The sequence below is a fragment of the Pipistrellus hanaki genome, assembly GCF_964339955.1.
Source record: "Pipistrellus hanaki genome assembly, chromosome: 2".
Taxonomy (NCBI): domain Eukaryota; kingdom Metazoa; phylum Chordata; class Mammalia; order Chiroptera; family Vespertilionidae; genus Pipistrellus; species Pipistrellus hanaki.
In genome coordinates this window covers 3,681,987-3,703,628 of record NC_140504.1, presented here as the reverse complement: position 1 = coordinate 3,703,628, position 21,642 = coordinate 3,681,987, and the positions used below count along the sequence as shown (strand labels likewise).

Sequence of the window (21,642 nt, the reverse complement as noted above, 5' to 3'; positions counted from 1 at the left end):
TGACCCCTCCACCCATTTCACTCACTTCTTACTCCATTCCTACTAGCTGGCTATGCGGTTCTCTGTATCTAGGAGGTTTTTCCCTTCGTTTTATTTTTTTTAGATTCCACATGGAAATGTGATCATATGGTATTTATCTTTGTCCGACTTACTCACTTAGCATCATACCCTCAAGGTCCATCCATGTGATGGCTAACAGCTCGAATTCATTCCTTTTTATAGCTAAACTAGAGGCCCGATGCACGAAGATTTGTGCAAGAATTGGCCTTCCTTTCCCTGGCTGCAGGCACCACATTTACTCTGGCCCGGAGCCACCTTTCCAATTTCCCACACTGCCCAGAGGCCCACAGCAGCTGGGGCAATGTGGGATGCCCCCTCTGTATGCAAATTAACCTGCCATCTTTGTTGGGTTAATTTGCATACTCCTGATTGGCTGGTGAGGTGTCACAAAGGTACAGTCAATTTTCATCTTTCTCTTCTATAATATTAGTGTAGATACTATTCCATTGCATATACATGTCTGTATATTTTATTTAACCATTCATCTGTTGATAGACAGGTTGTTTCCATATCTCAACTATTGCTTAGTTTTTTTTTCTGACTATCAAGATGAGTATTCTTGGTTCTTAAATTTTGGAAAGTACCCAAAACTCTACTGAAGAAAACAAGAGTCTCCTGTAATTCACAGTGGAAACCCAAAGGTGGTTTTCATGCATTCCTCCTCCTCCTATCTGCCCTCCTAGCTTACATCCATCTATTTTATTATTTATTTTTTACAATTTGGAATCAGACTATACCTATGGTTCTGTACCCTAATTTTTGTTCACAAGAATCTGTATTTTCCATGACATCATAAACGCTTTGCGGTGACAGTCGGGCAATTCGGATTAAATGTCTCTATTCACGGGCGCAAAGCCTTCGGGTGGCGTGGGAGGGTCAGCTGGCCGCGGGCTCATTTATAAATAACTGTGCTATTGCCCATGGCAAATATTGAATTTGATGCAATACTTAAGACATTTTCTAATTTGAAAATATTTTCAACCCAAACAGTTGCCATTTGCAATTTGTCATGTTGTGAGGATTCTGTGAAGCGAAGTGTTTTGGGATTGGGTGTTTTACTTGGAGCGGTGCATAAGCACAGAAATTCTCATCTCTCCAGAAAGAGAGATTGGGCTGTAGAGCTGTGCCGACAGGCCTATTCTCGGAAAGATTTATTTTCTCCCTTTTCAGTCTGGGGCTGCTCTGATCTGTGAAAACATACGGGTCCTCCAGCGTCCACAGATCAAAGGGATGGTTCCTTTCCTGGGACCAAAGCAGCGGCTTAAGTTCAGGCTCAGGGATGGTCACTAAACCCGTTCCTCTCTGTTTTGAGCAGAGACAAGCGTTGAGCGATCTGGGAAAACCATTATTACCGGAGCTGGGCCTCTACGGTGAAGAAAACATTTGCACAGTATTTTCTTTGCACAAGTATACATGTGCCTCGGGACGCCAGTCCGGGCGGGGCCTCTGCTTCCATCCCGGTTTTTGCTTCATGAGGCGGAGCTTCTCTCAGAGTAATGCCCCCCGCAGTCCCCTTTTTAAGGGAAGGATTTTAGCTTCATTCCCCTTTGGGATAGTTTGAAAAATGTTTAAGGAATAGGTTTTGTCACTAAACGTCTCGTTCCATGGTCAGCAAACTGCGGCTCGAGAGCCACAGGCGGCTCTTTGGCCCCTTGAGTGTGGCTCTTCTACAAAAGACCACGGCCTGGGCGAGTCTACGTTGAAGAAGTGGCGTTAGAAGAAGTTTAAGTTTAAAAACTGTGGCTCTCCAAAGAAATTTCAATCCTTGTGCTGTTGATATTTGGGTCTGTTGACTGATGAGTTTGCCGACCACTGGTCTAGTTGATACTTGGTGTTAATATTTGAAAAACAAATAAACAAACAAACAAACAAAACCACACACACAAACCCATAAAATAAACCCAAGGTTTCATGTATGTGCATTCTCTTTTAGGCTGTCCCAAGGTCTTCGAAGACCCAGGAAAAGCCGCGTCGACCAAAAGCAAGACAAATGCCTCAGAGAGAAAGAAGATGGTGGAGCCCAGGGCAATTGAAGGTAAAATAAAGACCCGGGCAAGCCTGTCGTCCTCGTTACGCGCGACTGTGTACACACTTTGTGTTTTTCATAGTTGATGTTGGTGGTCCCAACCTACAAAGGCCTCTTCTTGGGCCGGTCGGTGTTCTTGGAAGGATTATGTTGACCCATTGAGTCTCCCTCCCAAATCCGACGCCCCTCACCAGCCCCCTGCCTCTCTCTCCGACACACTGCAGAGTTTTGTAAATCCCCGCCTTCCCCAGCGCCTTCTTCTCTCTTCCCCTCCTCCCAGCAGACTCGGGAGGCTGAGGGCGGTGTGTACAGACCTGGGCTTTATGAAACTTGTGGTTTCCGCCATATTACTAAGTTGGGTTTGAAGTTCTCTTTTAGTAATTTTACCTGCATTCAATGGAAACCTCATTTCAGGAGGTCCACACAAAGAAGGAGCCTCTGCATTTATTAACCCTGCAAAATTATGTAATAATAATAATAATAATAATAATGGTGGAAGAGTTCAGAATTTCATTTTTAAAAATATATTTTTATTGACTTCAGAGAGGAAGGGAGAGGGGGAGAGAGAGAAACATTCATGATGAGAAAGAATCACTGATTGGTTTCCTCCTGCACACCCCATACTAGGGATGGAGACCATAACCTGGGCATGTGCCCTGACCTGGAATCGAACCGTGACCTCCTGGTTCATAGGTTGGTGCTCAACCCCTGAGCTGCACCAGCCAGGCTGATTTTAGTGTTTTATACGTGACACACGCCCCTTAGCTCATCCCAGAGGCGGAAGGGAGGCCTCTGGCTCTTCGGGGCCTGGGCTCACCCGGGACAAGCCTTCCCCAGTGTTCTCGGGATCAAAGGCGGCTGTAAATCCCCCGTGAGCGGAGGGCGGGGACCGCGCAGCCTGAGTGTGAGCACCAGCATGTGCTTGGGGAGGACTTGTGCGGAGTGAACTGTCCCAGAGAGGGGCCAGAACGTATGGAAAGAACATCTGTTCTGAGCGTGGGGTGTGCAGCCCAGAGGAAGGCTGAGGGATGGGTCTCTGGGCCCGACGACCCTCGCAGAGGAGGGCGATTTCCTGGGGGCCTGCTGCTCTCCTGAAGAGGCGATCTTGGGGGACTCCGAGGATTCCTGAGCCCAGACGCCCAGCCCCCCTCTGAGCCTCTCCCATTGGTGCGCTGCGAGCATGGTTATCGCAACGGCGACCCAATGCCATTTCAAGACGGCGCTCCATTCTTGCTGCATTTCTAAAGCAGATATTATTCCCGGAAAGGGCTTGGGGAGATGGGAGGGAATTGCACGCTTCCCAAGACCAGGGACGTTGTCGGCAGTGAGATGTGAAGCCCAGGGCTCCAAGTCCGCCACCATCTGGGCAGGACGCCCTGGAGCCCGTGTGGGCACAGGCCCAGAGCTTAGGAAGGGGTGCAGACAGCCCCGGGGTGGACGGGAACTTCCAAAGTCCAACGTGCTCACTGCGAGAGACTCTGTCTCATATTTGATCTAGCTTCTTTTTTTAATTTTTAAAATATATTTTATTGATTTTTCACAGAGAGGAAGGGAGAGCGATAGAGAGCTAGAAACATTGATGAGAGAGAAACATCGACCAGCTGCCTCCTGCACACCCCCTACCAGGGATATGCCCGCGACCAAGGTACATGCCCTCGACCGGAATCGAACCTGGGACCCTTCAGTCTGCAGGTTGACGCTCTATCCACTGAGCCGAACTGGTTTCGGCTAACTTCTTTCTTTAAAGCATCATCAGAGATGCTGCCAATGGACGATGGCGTGTAGGAACTGCGTGTGACTTGGGTTTGGGGTGGGGGGGGGCTTGTCACACTGGGTTTCACTGGGGATGGAGGTGAGTGATGTTCCCGAGAGAAGCAGTGGGGTCCCCAGTCGCTTCGCGCACCGTGCTGACCTCCGGGACGCCCTCGGGCACGTGCTTCCCGCAGAGCTGGGCGGTTATTGTTGTTACTATTACTTTTTACCTCACTCGTGGTGTTAGCTCTCAGGGAAACGAAAACCCGGGATCGTGGTTGCTCACTGCGGTTCTGTCCCTCTGCCTCCCAGCTGTCTCCGGGGCTGCGCGGACGGTGAAGGAGCGGGCCTCCTGAGGGACATGGTTCAGGCTGTCCCGGACCCAGCAGCTCACATCCAGGTAGGTGCCCCTTCCAGGAGGCCGCGGTCCTGTCCTCCCGGCCGGTCTCCACGGCGCCCGCCCCCCGCAGTGCGTGCTGCCTTCCCCCACTAAGACGGTGGGGTTCACATAGACGTGGTTGAAAGAAATCCAGGGAAGGATATATCTCATTACACAGGTAACTGATAGGACATGCAGATTTCATTGTTCTTAGTGATGGTTCTCCCGGGCCACAGCCTGGCCACACGTGTCCACGCTGTCCAGGGGGCTGTCACACCGCCGTGGCCGGTGGCATCCCTGCACCAGCCCACGCGGCCCGCTGAGCTGAGAGCATCCAGCCCGGCCTTTGCGGGCGGTCGCTGACCTCTGGGTCAGTGCAGGGAACACCTCCATCTCTGAGGCACTGTCTGGGTCACCAGGAGGAGACCAGTGGGCCACACGTGGGTCTCCATGGGCAGGCGTTGTTCTGCGTGGGCACAGGGACCCTCAGTAGCTCTCCCCGCCACACCTGCCCCCATGCTCACCCACTGACGGCGTTTCCCCGCGGCCCTGGAGGTGAGAGAGGACGGAAGTGAGGCGTGTGCAGCGGCAGGTCCCTGGGAGGAAGCCGCCCACTCCTCTCAGTCCCACTCCCACATGCATGCACACGCACACACGCACACGCACACGCACACACACATGCACACACACGCACATGCATACACACTCACACATATGCACATGCCCTCGCAGGGAGAGGCTCGGCGAGGAAATGAGGCGATGGGTCGAGTAACTGCTGTGGGAAGTGGGGGCCGGAGCCTGTTCCCCAGGAGGCGGTCTCCGCGGTGCTGCTCAGCTCAGCGGGCCCCACGGGCCACACCCTCCCCGCGGGGCCCGGTCTTCACGCTCCCCACCTCCCCGAGGGGCCTGGTCACGTTCACTCATTTATGTTCTTTGCCTAAAACACGGATTGGAAATGGGAAGTGGTTTGTCATGGAAAGGAAGGCTTCTGAGATTGAAAAATGTATCTTTTTTTTTTTTTGACTAACATGTACAATGCCTTCCAAAACATCACATACACACATGGTAAAGACATATATGTGGGAGTGTGACGGACCGGGACCCTGTGTAACGTACACCCTTACACATGTGATTTCTTGGGAGATGGAATCGGAAGTGATAAGAGTGGCAATTCATCCTTTGGGTTTTGTGGGTGTTTGTGAAACTTCAGAAAGAGGGGGCGGTCCGGATTGCTGAGGATTCTAAGTTTTGAGCAGGGGTAGAGAGGGAGGCTGCAATCTGATTTCTGTGGGACATTTTATGGGGGCACGGCAGTTCTGCCTGCCAAGGTGCAAGTGGGAAATCCCTTGTGGGTGTTAAGTTTTCTTCCGAAATATCTGAGCTTACCCGGTAAGCACCCGTGTTACTCACAGACTGGGGGGAGGGGGAGCAGGTAGAAAAGCTTTTTTTTAAAAGAGTCTGTTGACCATGAAGCTGCCAGATGCAAATGCGAGCTCCTGGGAAGGAACACCTTCCACCGTTCAGTGGAGGCGGGTCAATAACCGAAATCCGCTGTGATTGGCTTTTTGCTCCTAATCACCCAGATGGAACAGGTGGGGTCGGTGAGAAACCAGTGCAGGTGTTTAGAAGGGAATCCATGGCGTGCAGACAGCCTTCTTGGTGAGAAGGGCGGTGTGTACAGACCCAGGCGGTGTGGACCAATCTGAGCGTCATGGCCTCCGACCACGTGTTCTCGGGGACCGCCCGGCTCTGACCTTCCGCTCTGCTCCATCGCACCATCACCGTATGGGTTAGCATAAATAAGTGGAGGATGATTTTGAAAAAGGATCACCTTGAGAGTTTTTAAAAAATAAAATTCAACTCGGGTTGCTTATGTGTGTTTTGAAGGCGAGCCGGCAGGTGAGAGCTGCGTGGCTAACGGCGGACGATGGCTCTGGTCGGAGAGAAGTAAAGGTGTTGGTTTTCTTCGTGAATCTCTCCGGCTCTGTCTGGTTGGAATTTAAATAATTATTCCTGGTTTTGTTTTAGTTCTATGGAATTGGTGTCTTTGACAACCAGGTTAGGAAAACAGACCGCCTTTCTGTATTTCCTTAAAAATCTCTGATTTGGGGCCCTAGCCAGTTTGGCTCAGTGGATAGAGCATCAGCCTGTGGACCAGAGGGTCCCGGGTTCGATTCCGGTCATGGGCACCTCCCCAGCCCAGGGCCCTGGTCAGGGCTCATGCAGGAGGCAATCGATGTGTTTCTCTCATAACCAAGTTTCTCTCTATTTTTCCCTCTCTCTCCTGCTCTCTCTAAAAACCAGTGGGGAAAAAAAAATAGACTCGGGTGAGGATTAACAAAGAAATAAAAGTACTGAGCTCCCTGACGGGGGGAGTCTCTCAGGAGCTGCTCTGAGCTGAGAAGTCGCTGGCCGGTGGAGGCGGCGGCCTGTACTGGCGGGAGGAATCTTACAAATAGCGCTCGAATGGCCCACTTGCCCGTTAGTGTAAACAGTGGGCGGCGCTGCCTTCGGCTCATTTCCCCTGAAAAGGACTTCAGTTCCCCACACGGTGACCTAACAGTGCAGGTGTGCGGCGGGGGCAGTGGGGGTGGGGGCAGCCACAAAGGCGGAGTGTCCTTCGCTGGCCTGTCCGCCCGCTGTTGGGGGAGGAAAGGGGGGGGGAGAGAAACCTTTTGCATGAGGGCAATGTATTCTGCATAATTTACCGCCGCGCTTTCTGCCAGAACAAACACGGAACGCTAGAGCAATTGCATAATAGCGGGCGATATTACTAATGCGCGCCGTTAGCCTCCTCTTAGGTAACCGCCGTCGAGGGGGAGAAGGAAGAAGAGAGAAAGTTCTGGAAAGCACTTGACAGCAACAGGGTCTGGACTTCCCAAGAAGTCAACGGCCCGGCTGAGCTCTTCCCCCCCCCCCCCCCCCCCCCCCCGATCGCTCTGGAAGTGACAGCAAGCGTTTCTGGCTGTAAAAGGTGTCAGACGAAAACGCTGCTTGCGTTTCATAGAAGGAAGGGTTTGAAAGGGCTTGAAGAAGCAGCCCGCGTGAAGTGCAAGGTCACCAGGAGGCCTGAGAGTCCCGGGGGTGAGCGGGAACACAGAGCACACTACGCAGATGCCAACCCGGGGAGGGCGCTGGTCTGATCCGGGTTAGGGGCTTGGCCGTGCTCCTGGCCCTTCCTGGCCTAGGCCTGCTCCCCGCTCCCCTCTCTCTGCTCCCCGCTCCCTGCCCCCCGCTCCCCGCGCCTACCTGGCTGACAGAAGGCCTTTGAGCTGCAGGCGTTTCACACGCGTTTGCAGATCTGATTTACAGTCCCTTTGCTCCGCAGGAAGTTAGAAAGTTTATCCTTTGAGGATGTGCTCAGCGGGGACCAGAGACCGGAGCTTCCCCCCAAAGTCTGTGCGCTGTGAGGATGACGTAGCCCTGGATCCGCGGCCTGATTCTTCCTTCATAACTCGGCTTTGATCGGCGTCCAGCGGGTACACACCCCGCATGCCTGCGATCGGGCTGGCTGCCGGGCGCTGCCCCGTGTCTCTCTCTGCAGGGCAGTGGCCCTCAGCAGAGGAGAGCAAACTCCAAACAGCCCTACAGCGCGTGCGTGTGGCTTTTATGGTCAGAATAAGAGGATTGTCTGAAAATATCAAAGCGTTTGATACGACACTACAGGAGGGGCTTCTGATGTCGGGCTGCCTGCCGCAGGTGTGCCGGGGCCAGGCTGGAGCTGGGCTCCCCTCTCTGTCCCTGCGGCTCCCCGTGGCCTCGGGCTGTGCTCCGGGCGCCTGCACCCAGGCTCAGTGCCTGCTCCCCGGCCTGCTGCCCGCCCCCCGCACTGGTGACCCCTCCTTAACGTTCAGAGACTCTGGTGTGCAGGGAGGCGCCAGCTGTCCCGGGAGCTGCAGGCTGGGCCAGAGGCGAGCTGTCCCTTCCCGGGAGAGAGGCTGTAGTTGTGTGCAGTTGGCTTACACACCCACCGGCCTTCGGCCCAGCGGTGGCTCTCAAACAGCCTGCGTCTCTGCTCAGAAATGCAGATTCCTGGGCTCCCCCAACTCTTCTTTGGAAAGTTTGGGGTGGACTCAGGGACCTGCATTTTCACAAGTGCCAGAGGGGTCTCTGTGGACCTTGCTTAGATGACGAATAGCAATAATTTTTTTTTTAAGTGAGTACACGAAACAGAGCTTTTTATTTATTTATATTTTATTGATTTTTTTACAGAGAGGAAGGGAGAGAGATAGAGAGCTAGAAACGTAGATGAGAGAGAAACATTGACCAGCTGCCTCTTGCACACCCCCTACCGGGGATGTGCCCGCAACCAATGTACATGCCCTTGACCAGAATTGAACCTGGGACCTTTCAGTCCGCAGACCGATGCTCTACCGCTGAGCCAAACCGGTTTCGGCCAAATAGCAATAATTAAAAAAAAATGATTTGTTATTTTTTTTTTTTTTTGAAAGAGGAGAAGGGAGAGGGAGAGGGGGAGAGGGAGAGAAACATCTATGTGAGAGTGAAACATTGGCTGCCTCCTGCCTGCCCCATTCTGGGTCCAAGCCAGTAACCCCTAACCTGGGCATGCGCCCACTGGAAATGAAGACAGCAGCCAACAGAGCCGCACCTAACTCTTTTTAAAAACCTGCCTTTGTTGTTGGAAGTATTATAGCTGTCCCTATTTTCCCTCTCATATATGTATATGTATGTGTATGTGTATAGGTATAAGTACATATACATGCACATGGTTTATTTTTTAGAGCAGTTTGACTCCCGTATGCCTGCTCCCATGCACACACCACAGCCCCACCATGGGCACCATCACACCGGGTGGTCGATCTGCTCACAGGCGGTGAACCCATGTTGATACGTCAGCATCGCCTGGACTCCGTGTTACCAGAGGGCTCAGCTCTGTGCTGTGTGCTCTGTGGGTTTAGATTAACAGGTAACGGTGTGCATGTCTCACACAGAGCCGTTACCCTGCCCCAACATCCTCCGAGGTCCAACCACGCCTTCCTCCCGCCCCCACCCGCCCCTGGCAGCCCTGGATATCTCCGGTTCACAGCCTCGCCCTCCCGGTGGCGTGGACTGGGGATCGGGCAGCCGCGGCCTTCCCAGCCCGGCCTCTGGCATCGCCCTGTGTGCAGGCTTGTCTTGTCATCGCTCGACAGCTCATCTTGACTTTTTGAATCAGGGAACTTTTAAAACCCCCCGACGAATTCATGCACTTTCTCTCCAGAATAAGCGTGCACACACTCTCATACACGCTCACAGACCTCCTGCAGCCAGCCTAGCCCTCCCGGCCCCCAGACCCCCCCGCACCCAGGCCCAGGGGGCCCAGGCCCGAGCCCTGGCTGGTCATGGAAACCCCGTTGGATGCGGTTGACGAAACTGGAAAGAAGTGCTCGTTTGCCCCGGAGTCCTGCCACAAAGCTGCTGCCGCTTGAAGTGAGGGGCATGGACGGCCGAGCCCAGAACAGCCATCCTTCCGGGGCTCATGGTGGTCTGAGTTCAGCTCAGAGGAGGACACTCCCCCCGCAGATCCGCCTCCTAGAGCGAGTCTCCTCTCAGGCAGGCCAGCGGCCCCCTGGGGCGGGGTGGCTGCAGAGCTGGGCTCCCAGGGCCCCGGGCTGCTGGCCTGGAGGCCAGTCCTCAGCCAGGCTGCAAAGCCACGGCTTCCAGACTGCGGGCCACGGCCCACTGCGGGAGGGGGTCAAGGCCAACATGAACCAGAGGCGCAGGCGAGGGGCGGGAGAGAATGGAAATGACCCCGGTGCATCCCATGTGGAATGGATGCCTGTTACTTGCTTTCATGCGTGTATGTGTGTTACCGGGTTGTGACATGTGCCATGTGACATGTGACATGTGCCCTCCTCCTCTGGGTGCACGGAGCAGACAGCGCTCGGGGTTTCTGAGGAGGAGGGACGAGGGGCAGCATCCCCGTCTCACCCTGAGGAGCCGCGCTCGCGGGCATGCACTCACACATGTGTCTCCCCGCGTTGGGCTGCGCTGACTCTGGCTGCCAGATGTTGGGAGTTATCCAGAGCAGGGACTGTAAATAGCAGAGAAAGTCTTTTTTTTTTTTTTTTTTTTAATTTTAAAGATCAAATTCCAGGGTTACATTAAAACCCCGGGGTGTGTTTTGCTTAATTGAGAGCCCACGTTACTTTGGAGCATGCACTTTGGAAAAAGTAAACACATCTCACCGAAGCACGGCTCTTAATGTTTGCACGGCTCTGGGTGGAATTTTCTGGAAAGCTCTGTTCGTTTGCATTGCACGTTTACTGCTAATATGCCGCTATTATCAATATCCAAAAATAAACAATAACACCCGTTTATACGGGCCTCCAAATTAGTCCCATAAACTTTTACGATATGGCGCTGGGGAGCCAGCTGGGCGTGGGGCTGACAGAACATGTAACTCTAGCCATGCGACTCTCGGTCCTTTGTTTTAAAGGCCACGTTTGAAAGGGGCGATGCCGAAAACCTTTGTAGTGAAGAGTGAGCGTCACCACGCCAACGTCTGTGCTTCACGTAAAAGCGAAAAACAAGTCAAGTGTTTTCATGACGTGTGTTGTTTGAAAAAGCCCCCAAGTCAAATACTCACTTTTCATTGATTGTGTGGAGGGAAGGGTGTGTAAGCTGACCGGCCTCATGGCACATTGGAGAACCGACAGCTGGGACCGGAGGGGCGGCCGCTTTCTGCTGGGCTGTCGGGGGAGGGGTCCTGGGGGAAGCATTGAGATTGGGGTTTGGGTTGAGGGTTTAGGGCTGGGTTAGGGTCGCCAGTAGACCTTAGCCATGAACAAAGACAGCAGGAAGTAGCACAGACCCAAAGAGACTATTTTATTTTCTGACTAATGTGAGCCACTCACTTCTGTTCTTATGCCTGAGCCTTGAGGAATGGAAAATCCACATAGAGCCAATCCAAAGGATTAAAGAGGCCGGTGACTTGATTCCTAAAAACGGAGATGAAAACAAACACATCTTGTTGACCTCAGACTTGCCTGGTGCACAAAGGTGGCTGTGATTTAGAAACAAGGACACAAAGGTTTTTTTGTTGTTGTTTTCCCCGAGGTTTGCTGAGATGAGATTGGTATTCCATACCATGGAGGTGTGCGGTTACATGATCTGATACACGGATGTCTGGGGAAGTGATGGCCGCCATTGGGTTAGTGAACATCTCCATCGCCTCACCTTACCCGTTTATTTTCTGTGGTGAAAACATGGAAAATGTGCTCTTTTAGCAACTTGCACCTCCGTGTACAGCACATGTGTCAAACACAAGGCCCGCGGGCCAAATCCAGCCCGCCAGGCCTTGCAATGTGGCCCGCACCACGCTGTCATCACTGCACTCCGCTGTCAGTTTATGACATTGTCAGTTTATGACTGTTCAGTAAACCATTCGGCCCGCGATTTAGGCTGGATTTTAGATTTTGGTCCCTTCTCTGATTGAGTTTGACACCCCTAGTGTACAGCATCATTCACTGCAGGACAGCCTCCCCTGACGGCCTTACGTGGGACCCTGCCCGCGCCCCCTCGTCCTTCCGTCCCCGCTGCCCAGCCAGCCCACCACTCACTGCTCTCATCCCGGGAAGTGTGTGCCCCCGAGCGGACTCTCCCCGTGCCCCGCCCCAGCCCACCCCGTCCACTCTGTTCCTGCCAGTGTGGTTCTTAGGCTCCACGTTTAAGTGAGATTATACACTAGTTGTCTTCCTCTGTCTGATTTATGGCACTCAGCACTATGCCTTCAGAGTTCCTTTTTCTTTTAAAATGCATTTTCCAGAACTAAAAATAGATGTCTTAGAAAACCTCAGGATTGATGCTAATTCACGGCATAAATCAACCGTGGGTTTGCCAGGGTCTGCTGTTCTTTCGGCATCACATATGCTTTTAGCTTTACCTGAAAACGTGGAATAGTATGTTCCCTGCCATTGTTTGTCACTGTGACGGGAGCAGTGTTTTCGCCATCGGAGCACTCCCTGAAGACTGAGCGCTAGGGTGCTGGCTGGTTGCCTTAGAAGTGGCCCAGTCGCACTGTGGCTCATCGGAGTGATAGGACGTTGTATTTTCCAGGGCTGGTCTTCCCGTCAGGGTGGGGACAAAACTCGGCACTAATATTGGTCTGGGAAGCAGGTGCTGAGGGAATTAGGAATACACGAGGTTTATTGGAGGGAGTGTAGGGGGTTCCTGTGGACGATGTAAAATGAGGGGGAGCAGGACTGAGGGGAGACAGTTTGACCAACCCACCGGGACCCCTGGAGCAGGGATTGGCGTGGAGGGTCCAGAGCTGGGAGAGGGGCCGAGCTCTCTCCACGCCCCCGTGTTCAGTATGGCTGGGTGTCGGGGTGAGGCAGAGCCAGAGCTGAGCAGCCGGAGGTGTCTCGGGTCCATGCACAAGTTTTATGGTTACATCCTAACCATAAAACCATGTTCCCCCAGGGGGTTAGGACATACGCTCCATGAAGTTTTCTAGTCTCCACTGGGTTTCACTCCGACGGGGCCTCCTCCAGGCTGAAGCTAGAGGGGGTCAGGAAGACTGTGTCAGGGCTGGAAGGAGGCGCCCCAGGCTTCCAGGCCACACTGGGGTGTAGGGATCTGTGAGCATCAGTGACCAAAGACAGAGAAGCTGTAGAAAAAGCTAATGTGTCTGAAACATGGTCCAATGTTTAACAACTTAGAAGAGCTGGGACTTTAACCAAAGAGAACAGAGTGATAATTTAGGTGTAAAGGCCCTGACCATGCAGACTACATCCTAACCCCCGGGGGGGACGTGCCTCGGGACAAACTCCCTGCACCCTCAGGAGACTCTCAGCATGCTCTAAGCATGTCCGTGGGGGCCACCCAACACCCTGGCACCGTCTTCCTGGGCTAGGACGATGGGTGCCCCACCCCTGCGCGCTCACCTCCCTTCTTTGCTCCTAAACACACAGAATGAGCAGAGATCGGGGACGCGGGCAGCGAGGTTCCTTGTGCATCAACAAGTGAACAGAACTTTTTAACGTTCTGTATGACTTGGAACTGTTTTGTTATTCGGAGTTGGCACCTGGCTTCTTAGATTTCATTGCACCATGTTCTCCATTTTTTCTCTGAACTGTGGGAGGGTGTTAAGCTCCAGAGTTGTGGTTAAAGACCGTTGGCCGAAGCCCTCATTCCCAAAAGAAGCACCAGCCTGGCCGGTGCGACAGGCAGGACATGTGCCGAGGTTGTGGGCTCCATTCCCAGTGTGGGGTGTGTATGAGGCAGCCAATCAGTGGTTCTCTCTCATCATTGATGCTTCTATTTCTCCCTCCCTCTTCCTCCCTCCCTGAGAAAATAAAATTTTAAAATAAAAGAGGTACCAGACTCCAGGGTAGGAGGACAGCTTAGGGATGCCCCACAGCTGGCCTGGTGACCTCAGCCCTTCACTGATTTCAAGGGTCCAGGGGAGGCAGGGAGGACAGGAGGAGGCATGAGCAGGTGAGGTGGGGAGGGGGTAGACCACACCCTTCTCCTGCACTGAGGTTCCTTGGCTGGCGCAGGTCAGAACCAGGAGGCAAGAAGGCTTAAGCTGAGTAGGAGACTGGCGTTTGTTCTAAGAATGTGTGCATTACTGTGTGTGTGTGTTACGTTCTTGACAGCAGATCACAAAGGTGCATATTGCTAGGGGGGTAATGGTGAAGATCTCGCCTTTGTTTTTCTTCTGTTTACTGTAGGGACTCTCTTCCAGGTGCCTAATATGGCATCTTTCCCACTTGGAGGCAAGTTCCCTTCTGTCTTATGGGGTTATACTTACCAGCCTCTTCGTTCTAGTGAGCTGATGGATGGTTATGAATATCATACACAGTGAAACATGGATTGGTTGCCAGCCACGCATATCTTGGGCCACGCCATGTGCATCCTCTCCCGTCACTAACCTGACTCCAAATATTTTCCCAAGAAAAAACCCATAGCCGCACAGGTGGGGAGCTGGGTAACAATGCGAAATCAGGACGTTTGAGGTCCAGAGGTGGCCGAAAATCATGTCTTTCCTGTCACCCTGTGAGCTGACTCAGAAGCTGTCCGGGGCGGACTGGGCCGGTCGCGATGGGAATTCCCTGTGACTCACGCCTTCCTCCAGCACCCGAGGAGCTCAGAGGAAATTACAAGAAGCAATTCCACAGGCAGCAGGATGCCTGCAGACGGGCACATCACCTCCCGGGCCTGAGAGAGGAATATTGTTCCTAATGGTTGTCAGCTGGGCCGAGAACCCGTCCCCAGACCACCCACATACAGGAAATCAGCCATCGCGGATTCATTCCACTGGGCACTGGGAATAGTACTTGGAATAGACGCCATTCTTCTTCTCAGTGGGACTGAAGGAAGCACAGGACAGTCCTTACTGCGTACTGTGCATGGCTCTGTGGTGGACAGGAAAGGGTCTGTAATTCTATCTAGAAATAATCTCCACTGATACTTCATTGTAATCTCTCTTCTTTTCCCTTCACCTCTGTAGGCGCAGGTGATGTGTCGGTGGGATGTTAGGGGGTAGAAGGTGACCAAAGGGATATGACTGGGGTGGGGGAGGGTAAAGAGCTGAAATGGAGGGACATTTGGAGGGATGTCTGGTCTGGAGATTAGAGGCTTTGGGGAGCATGATAAACAGCTTAGACATGATAGTGTTTAAGGCAAATTACATCTGCTCTATGTAAACGCAGACAAGGACAAGACCTAGTTAGTGGGAACCCACAGAGAGGGGATTTCAGCTCCTGTGAGGGGCCACTGCTCTCCAGTTGACCATCCACCTGTGGAACTGGCTAGGGTTTGTTTTGTTTTTAGTTGATTTTAGGAAGAGAGATGGGGGGTAGGGGGTGGAAGGGGAAGAGAAACACGGATTGGTTGCCTCCAGTCGGCGCCCTGACAGGGAACAGAACCGGAAGCCTTTCGGTGTCTGGGACAACGCTCCACACTGAGCCCCCGGCCAGGGCAGGCACTAGGTGTGAAGGACGGGATTTCCACTACGGGAAGTTCAGGTAGAAACTCTGGCCACCTGGTAGGTGGGGTCTATGTGAGGATTTTATCTGAAGAATCTCAGGCGGCAAAAACACATTAAAAAGAAACTTTTAACAGTTTTAAGCTGGTAACAGCCAGTTTGCTGAAATAGGACACACCTTCTACTCCTGTGGACGGTTTTCCTTGTTTGTAAGATACCTTGACTTCTCCCGGTGTCCCTTCACTTGCTGTTTGCTCACTCCCTCGGTACTCCTGGCGCAGATCGGACAGCCTTAGACCAGTGGTCGGCAAACTCATTAGTCTACGGAGCCAAATACCAACAGGACGATGATTGACATTTCTTTTGAGAGCAGAAAACCGACTTCTGCACATGGGCCACGAAGTTCCAATCGCACTGTACATGGGCGCCCGCACATGGTGTTTTGTGGAAGAGCCACACTCGAGGGGGCAAAGAGCCGCATGTGGCTCACGGGCCACAGTTTGCCGACCACTGCCTTTGACGAACGCGTGCTAGTCATGCATCAGACGGACCAGAGAAGTAGTTCGTCTGCTGCTCACAAAACCACCTCTCTATTTTTAGACGTGGGTTACTCCAGAAACAGCAGGAACACATTAAGCGACAGAATAAGGTTTTAAGGGCGTGTTTTGAAGACCCTCGAAACCCAATCGGTATAAACAGTGAAGCCCGTCACGGTGATGATGTCATGTGTCCCGTAAACATCTTCTAGCCTTTGGAAAATCGCAGCCGACCCACCGGTAGAGTTCACAAACAGCCCATGGAGAATCCTCCTATATAATAAAAGGCTAACATGCAAATCGACTGAACAGCAGAATGACCGGTCGCTATGACAGGCACTGACCACCAGGGGGCAGACGTTCAATACAGGAACTGCCCCCTGGTGGTCAGTCCGCTCCCACAGAAGCTGGGCTCATGGCTGGTGAGCAGAGCAGCAGTGGCGGGAGCCTCTCCTGCCTCGGAGGCAGTGCTAAGGACCCCTCGGCAGACATCCCCCGAGGCGTCCTGGTCTGTGAATGGGTGCCAGCCAGGCTGAGGGACCGCGCCCCCCCCCCCCCCCCCCAAATTCCCAGTGTACCAATGTCGTGGCCTGGGCCTCTAGTACCTATAAGAAAAATCAGTAAGTTGAGTAATTTCTGTAGAAACATCACAGGCCATCTTGATGGGTTGAGACATGAAGAGAGAGAATGGGGGTGCACAGTGATCTCGCTTGGAAGCCGTTTCTATGGTGGGCGCCTGTTTTTAAGAAGCATGATGTGAATTCGACTTGGAGTTGCTCTCGTTTTGCTGTTAAGTGGGCCACAAATGATATATTTGACTCAAGGCAGATTTTAAATCGGTTTGAAGTAAAACTTCTTAGGGGATAAGTTGGATGGTGTTTGCATCTCAGTGATTCACAGAGTAAATTACAAATTGCTGAAGATTCTATTTAAGCCCGACTATTGCCTTACGATGCACGCCATGACTGCTTTCCCAGACCATGCTAGCAGCGGGCGGAGCATCTCAGGCCCGAGTGACCGGACAGCGGTGGCTCTGGGGGTCGGTGTGCACCGGCCTTCCCGCCACCGCGGGGAGCGCCCGGAGCACAGGGTAAGGATGGGAGGTGGGCCGGGGGACCAGGCTATGCAATCCACCTCCACGCTCTGAGTTTCCTGGGATCGCCTCAATGGTTGTGGGGCTCTCACTCCCGCCATGTGGCTGGGTAATCCGGGCTTCTCTTCAAATTAGATTTGAACGAAGCGCCGTAAGCAGAAACACATGGGCGTGTAAAAGCCAGCATCAGAGTGCTCGCAGGCAATAAAGGAGCCAGAGGATTTATTGTACAATCGGACGGCATCTTTTACCCAGCTGGGCTCCGAGGCTTGGGAGCCGCCTGCAAAGGCGAGACAGGCCTTCGGTGAGCTTTCCGTGCGCTGGGCGTCCAGGCAGTGAGACTGGACGTGCACAGAGCCGCCATCTACCCTCCTTTTGCAGCTGGAGGTGCCGGAGGGAGGGAGGGAGAGAGGGAGGGAGGCAGGGAGGGAGGCAGAGCTGGGACGGGTGCGGGCCCAGAGCCTGGAGCCGATATGTCAATGTGAATCCCGCTGTGCTGGGTGACCGGGCCACTGGTGGCCTCCTGGCTGCCCCTCCTCAGCTACCTCCTTCGTCCTCACCATTGAGTCACCTACCACATCACCGCCAAATGCTTCGCCCTTACAGCTTGGAGGCCGGTCAGCAGCTGCCCCGTGGCTGATGGTTGATGGAGGCAGACGGGGCCATCCTCCACTGGAGGCGCCGTCTCCTGGGCTCCTGGGAAGGGTCGGATGGAGATGACAGGGATGAGGGGAGGCTGCAGGAGGCGGGTCTACAGGTGTGGCCATGTCTCAGGGCAGCTGAGCCTCAGTGATGACCGTGGACCTGAGCCCTGAGTGGGCCTCGCTCAGAGGAGGCTGTTTCATTCCATGGCAGTGGAGGGCAGTGTGTGTCCTCAGTGTCTCCCACTGCATTCTGGGAGAGACCGTCCGTGTCAGGAGAGTGAGAGGGATTAAGTAATCCACTCCCCTTGGGCTTAGAGTTTTTTACTTATGATTTTATTTAAATACTAGAGGCCCAGGGCATGACATTCATGCACTCAGGGAAGGGGTCTCCCAGCCTGGATTGCGAGAGGGTGCAGGCCAGGCTGAGGGACCCCACCAGTGCACAATTGGGGCTGGGAAGGAATGTGGGAGGTTGGACAGCAGGAGGGACCACAGGAGGGCTCCAGGACGTGTCTGGCCTGTCTTGCTCAGTCCTGATTGGCGGGACCCCAGCCCTAAGCTAACCTACTAGTCAGAGTCTACCCCCTGGGGGTCAGTGCACATCCTAGTGATTGGTCAACAGGTCAACCATCTGCCCCCTGGTGGTAAGTGCCTGTCATAGCAAGCAGTTGAGCTGCCTTAGCATATCATTAGCATATTACACTTTGATTGGTTGAGTGGCCAACCTGACGACTGGACACTTAGCATAAGGTATTCGGCTTTTATTATATAGGATGCCTTCCAGCTAAGGGCAGCACGTAAGCAGGAAACACAGGGCTGCAGGGAGGGAGATGGGGACTGACCGCTTCCTGGGGTGGGGGACTTTGTTTCTGCCAAGGCCATTGGGGTATTTATAACGTCATCTGAGGGCCACACACAGTCAATCTCCTTAAAAATCAGCCTTTAATTAACGCACCCCTACAGCCTTGGCAGGGCCAGACCAGATGATTTCGAGGGCCTTCTACGGCCCGCAGGCCAGACGTTCCCCACCCCTGGAAAGGGTACAGGCATCCTTTTGGGGGTGACGAGAAGGTTCCAGAGCTAGACTGAGGTGTGGTCGCACTGGGGTGAATGTGTACGTGCCCTGAATGGCCCCCTTTAGAACGGCTTTGTCACGTGAATGTGCCCTCGGTTAGAAGATGGCTGTCGGAAGATGGGTAATTTGTGGGATGTCTGACCCCAGGGGCTTGAGGTGTGACTTGTGCACGGGACCTGGAGTCGAAAGAGACCCGGAGAGGCTGCTCTGAGGACCTCCCCTTCCTCCTCCCCACCCCCAGCTCCTTGGGATGGGAGCAGGTGCTGGCATTCCCAGGTGCCCTGGGTCTGGGGAGCCCCTTGCTGAGCCCGGGGCAAAGAGCGGCCTCAGGGGGAGGGAGGGGAGGGGAGGCAGCAGCCTGCAGCCGCCATGGGCCGGAGCTGCTCTGAGGGTGCCCGCCAGAAAGCCTATAATGATTCCTAAACGTCTCCACTCCTCACCTGCTCGCCTCACTCATCGATTTCTCTCTGCTCTCTCCCTGCTTAAAATAACCCGGCGGTTATTTCCGGAAGCGGCGCTGCCCAATGGAAATGGGACGTCAGCCGCATCAGCAGTTTCACTTTTTCTGGTAGGCACCTTTACAGAAGGACGAGGGAGAGAAGGGCGGGGCCATGAATCACATCTCTCCTGTGAACACTTTCTCTAAAAAGCTCCTGCCTGTGACGTCCATTCTATCCCAAGAGCCTTTCCAGGGCCGGTGGGTATGAAAGCGATCGGGGAGCGGTGTTTCTCTCTCCATGTCGGGCTCAGCCTTCGCAGTCAGTGCCTTTCCCCTCACGGCGTCTCTCAGTTCGAACCAGCCACCTGCCACGCAGTCCTCGGCCACATGCGGCCGTGGCTGCCGTGGGGACCGTGCAGATCTGGAAGTGACCGGTGTTGCTGCGGGCTGTGCTCTGTGGGCCCAGCGCATGCTCAGGGAGCGGAGATGCAGGCGCAGAGGGAGGCCCATCCTGGCCCAGCAGGAAGGAGCCCCCGCTTCGGGCTCCGGCCCCGGGGGAAGGGCTGTGCCCCTGGGCAGGGGGCTCTGTCTGCTGTGAGAGACCAGACGGTGACCCTGGAGACTGCAGCCGCTGTCCTGGCGGGCGCCCGTCACAGTGCAGCTGGGACAAGAGCCACACCAAGAGCCCCTCCAGCCCCAGAGGTGGACCTGTGGGATTACAGATTAATTCTATGTTTAAGGACCTGTTTTCTGCAGCAGTTGCGCCATTTTATTTTCCCCCCAACAGTGCACGGGGCTCCCATGTCTTCACACCCTCGCCGACACATGCTGTTTTCTGCCTTTGGGTGGCCGTCCTCATGGCTGCGAGGTACGAAGCCTCTTTAAGGTCAGCGAGTGAAGCCGTGGAGAGCCGCCTGCTTGTCTTCACTCCGGCGGTGACTTTTAAGAAATCGTTCTCTGAAACAGACTCTATTTCGAAGTTGAAGAACTCTTTGAATCAGTGTTGTTCTGGCAATAGCAACTTGGATGAGACGCCCAAACACACCTCCTCTCCCAAACCTTAAAGAAAAGTAGTAGGGCCCTAGCCAGCGTGGCTCAGTGGAGAGTGTCGGCCCTTGGACCGAAGGACATGTACCTCGGTTGCAGGCTCAATCCCTGGCCCTGGTTGGGCGTGTGCAGGAGGCAACCAATCGATGTGTCTCTCTTTCTCTGTCTCTCACTTTCCCTTCCACTCTCTAAATCAATGGAAAAATGAGGACTATCAAACAAAACAAACAAAAGATGGAGGAGGAGGAGGAGAAGAAGAAAGGTAGTAGAAATTGTTTTTAAAAAAATGACAAATAGGTCTTCCGTCAGCAGTGACTGACAGCCATGCAGAGGCTAGGGTTAGCAGGCGAGGTAGCCGGAGATGGTGGGCAGAGGGTGGCGATCAGAAGGGACCCTGCGGGGAGATGGTGGGCAGAGGGTGGCGATCAGAAGGGACCCTGCGGGGAGATGGTGGGCAGAGGGTGGCGATCAGAAGGGACCCTGCGGGGAGATGGTGGGCAGAGGGTGGTGATCAGAAGGGACCCTGCGGGGAGATGGTGGGCAGAGGGTGGCGATCAGAAGGGACCCTGCGGGGAGATGGTGGGCAGAGGGTGGCGATCAGAAGGGACCCTGCGGGGCTGTCTGCCTTGAGAAGCGCTGGAGGGAAGGAGCTGTCCAGCAGAGGAGAGACCCCTTAGCAAGGCCGATGAGCACATGATGTGCTAGGACTCTGTTGCAGCACAAGCAGAAGGGAAGTGCTTGGGGTGTGTGTGTGTGTGTGTGTGTGTGTGTATGGTATGTGTGTGTATGTGGTGTGCGTGTGTGTGTGGTGTGTGTATGTGGTGTGTGTGGTGTGTGTGTGTGTGGTGTGTGTATATGGTGTATGTGTATGTACTGTGTGTGGTGTGTATGAGTGATGTGTGTGTATGGTATGTGTGCGTATGTGGTGTGTGTGGTGTGTGTGTGTGGTGTGTGTATGGTGTGTGTGTGTATGTGGTGTGTGTGTGCGTGGTGTGGTGTGTGTATGGTATGTGTATGGTATGTGTATGGTATGTGTGTGTATGTGGTGTGTGCGCGTGTGTGGTATGTGGTATGTGTGTGTATGGTATGTGTGTGTATGTGGTGTGTGTGCGGTGTGGTGTGTGGTGTGTGTGTATGGTATGTGTGTGTATGTGGTGTGTGTGTGTGGCGTGTGTGTATGGCGTGTGTATGGTATGTGTGTGTATGTGGTGTGTGTGTGTGGTGTGTGTGTGTGGTGTGTGTGTGTGTGTGTGTGTGGTGTGTGTGTGGTGTGTGTGTGGTGTGTGTGTGGTATGTGTGTGGTGTGTGTTTGGTGTGTGTGTGGTGTGTGTGTGGTATGTGTGGTATGTGTGTGGTGTGTGTGGTGTGTGTGTGGTGTGTGTGTGGTTTGTGTGGTGTGTGTGTGTGTGTGTGTGTGGTGTGTGGTATGTGTGTGGTGTGTGTGTGGTGTGTGTGTGGTGTGTGTGTGGTGTGTGGTGTGTGGTGTGTGTGGTGTGTGTGTGATGTGTGTGTGTGTCAGGGTGTGCCGTGCAGGAAGAAAAGGTCTCTGTTTTCTCCCCAGACTGCCCGGCCTCCTGCTTGAGAGAAGCACACACTCCCGGAGGCAGGCGGTTTAAGGGCCCGGCCCTCTGCCTTCACCCTCGCGGCCAGTATCCGCG

At 53.8% G+C, this 21,642-nt stretch overlaps 1 protein-coding gene across 3 annotated transcripts in view; it reads left to right on the top strand.

Moving 5' to 3' along the window:
* Positions 1–21,642, top strand: part of ERG (ETS transcription factor ERG) — a 197,272-nt gene that overhangs the window by 56,279 nt on the left and 119,351 nt on the right. For all 3 annotated transcript variants that reach the window (XM_084873651.1, XM_084873653.1, XM_084873649.1), the window contains exons 2-3: positions 1,994–2,095; positions 4,151–4,238. In XM_084873651.1, coding sequence (XP_084729777.1) covers positions 4,200–4,238 — 39 coding nt within the window. In that variant the 5' untranslated portion in view covers positions 1,994–2,095; positions 4,151–4,199. The remainder of the gene's footprint in view (positions 1–1,993; positions 2,096–4,150; positions 4,239–21,642) is intronic.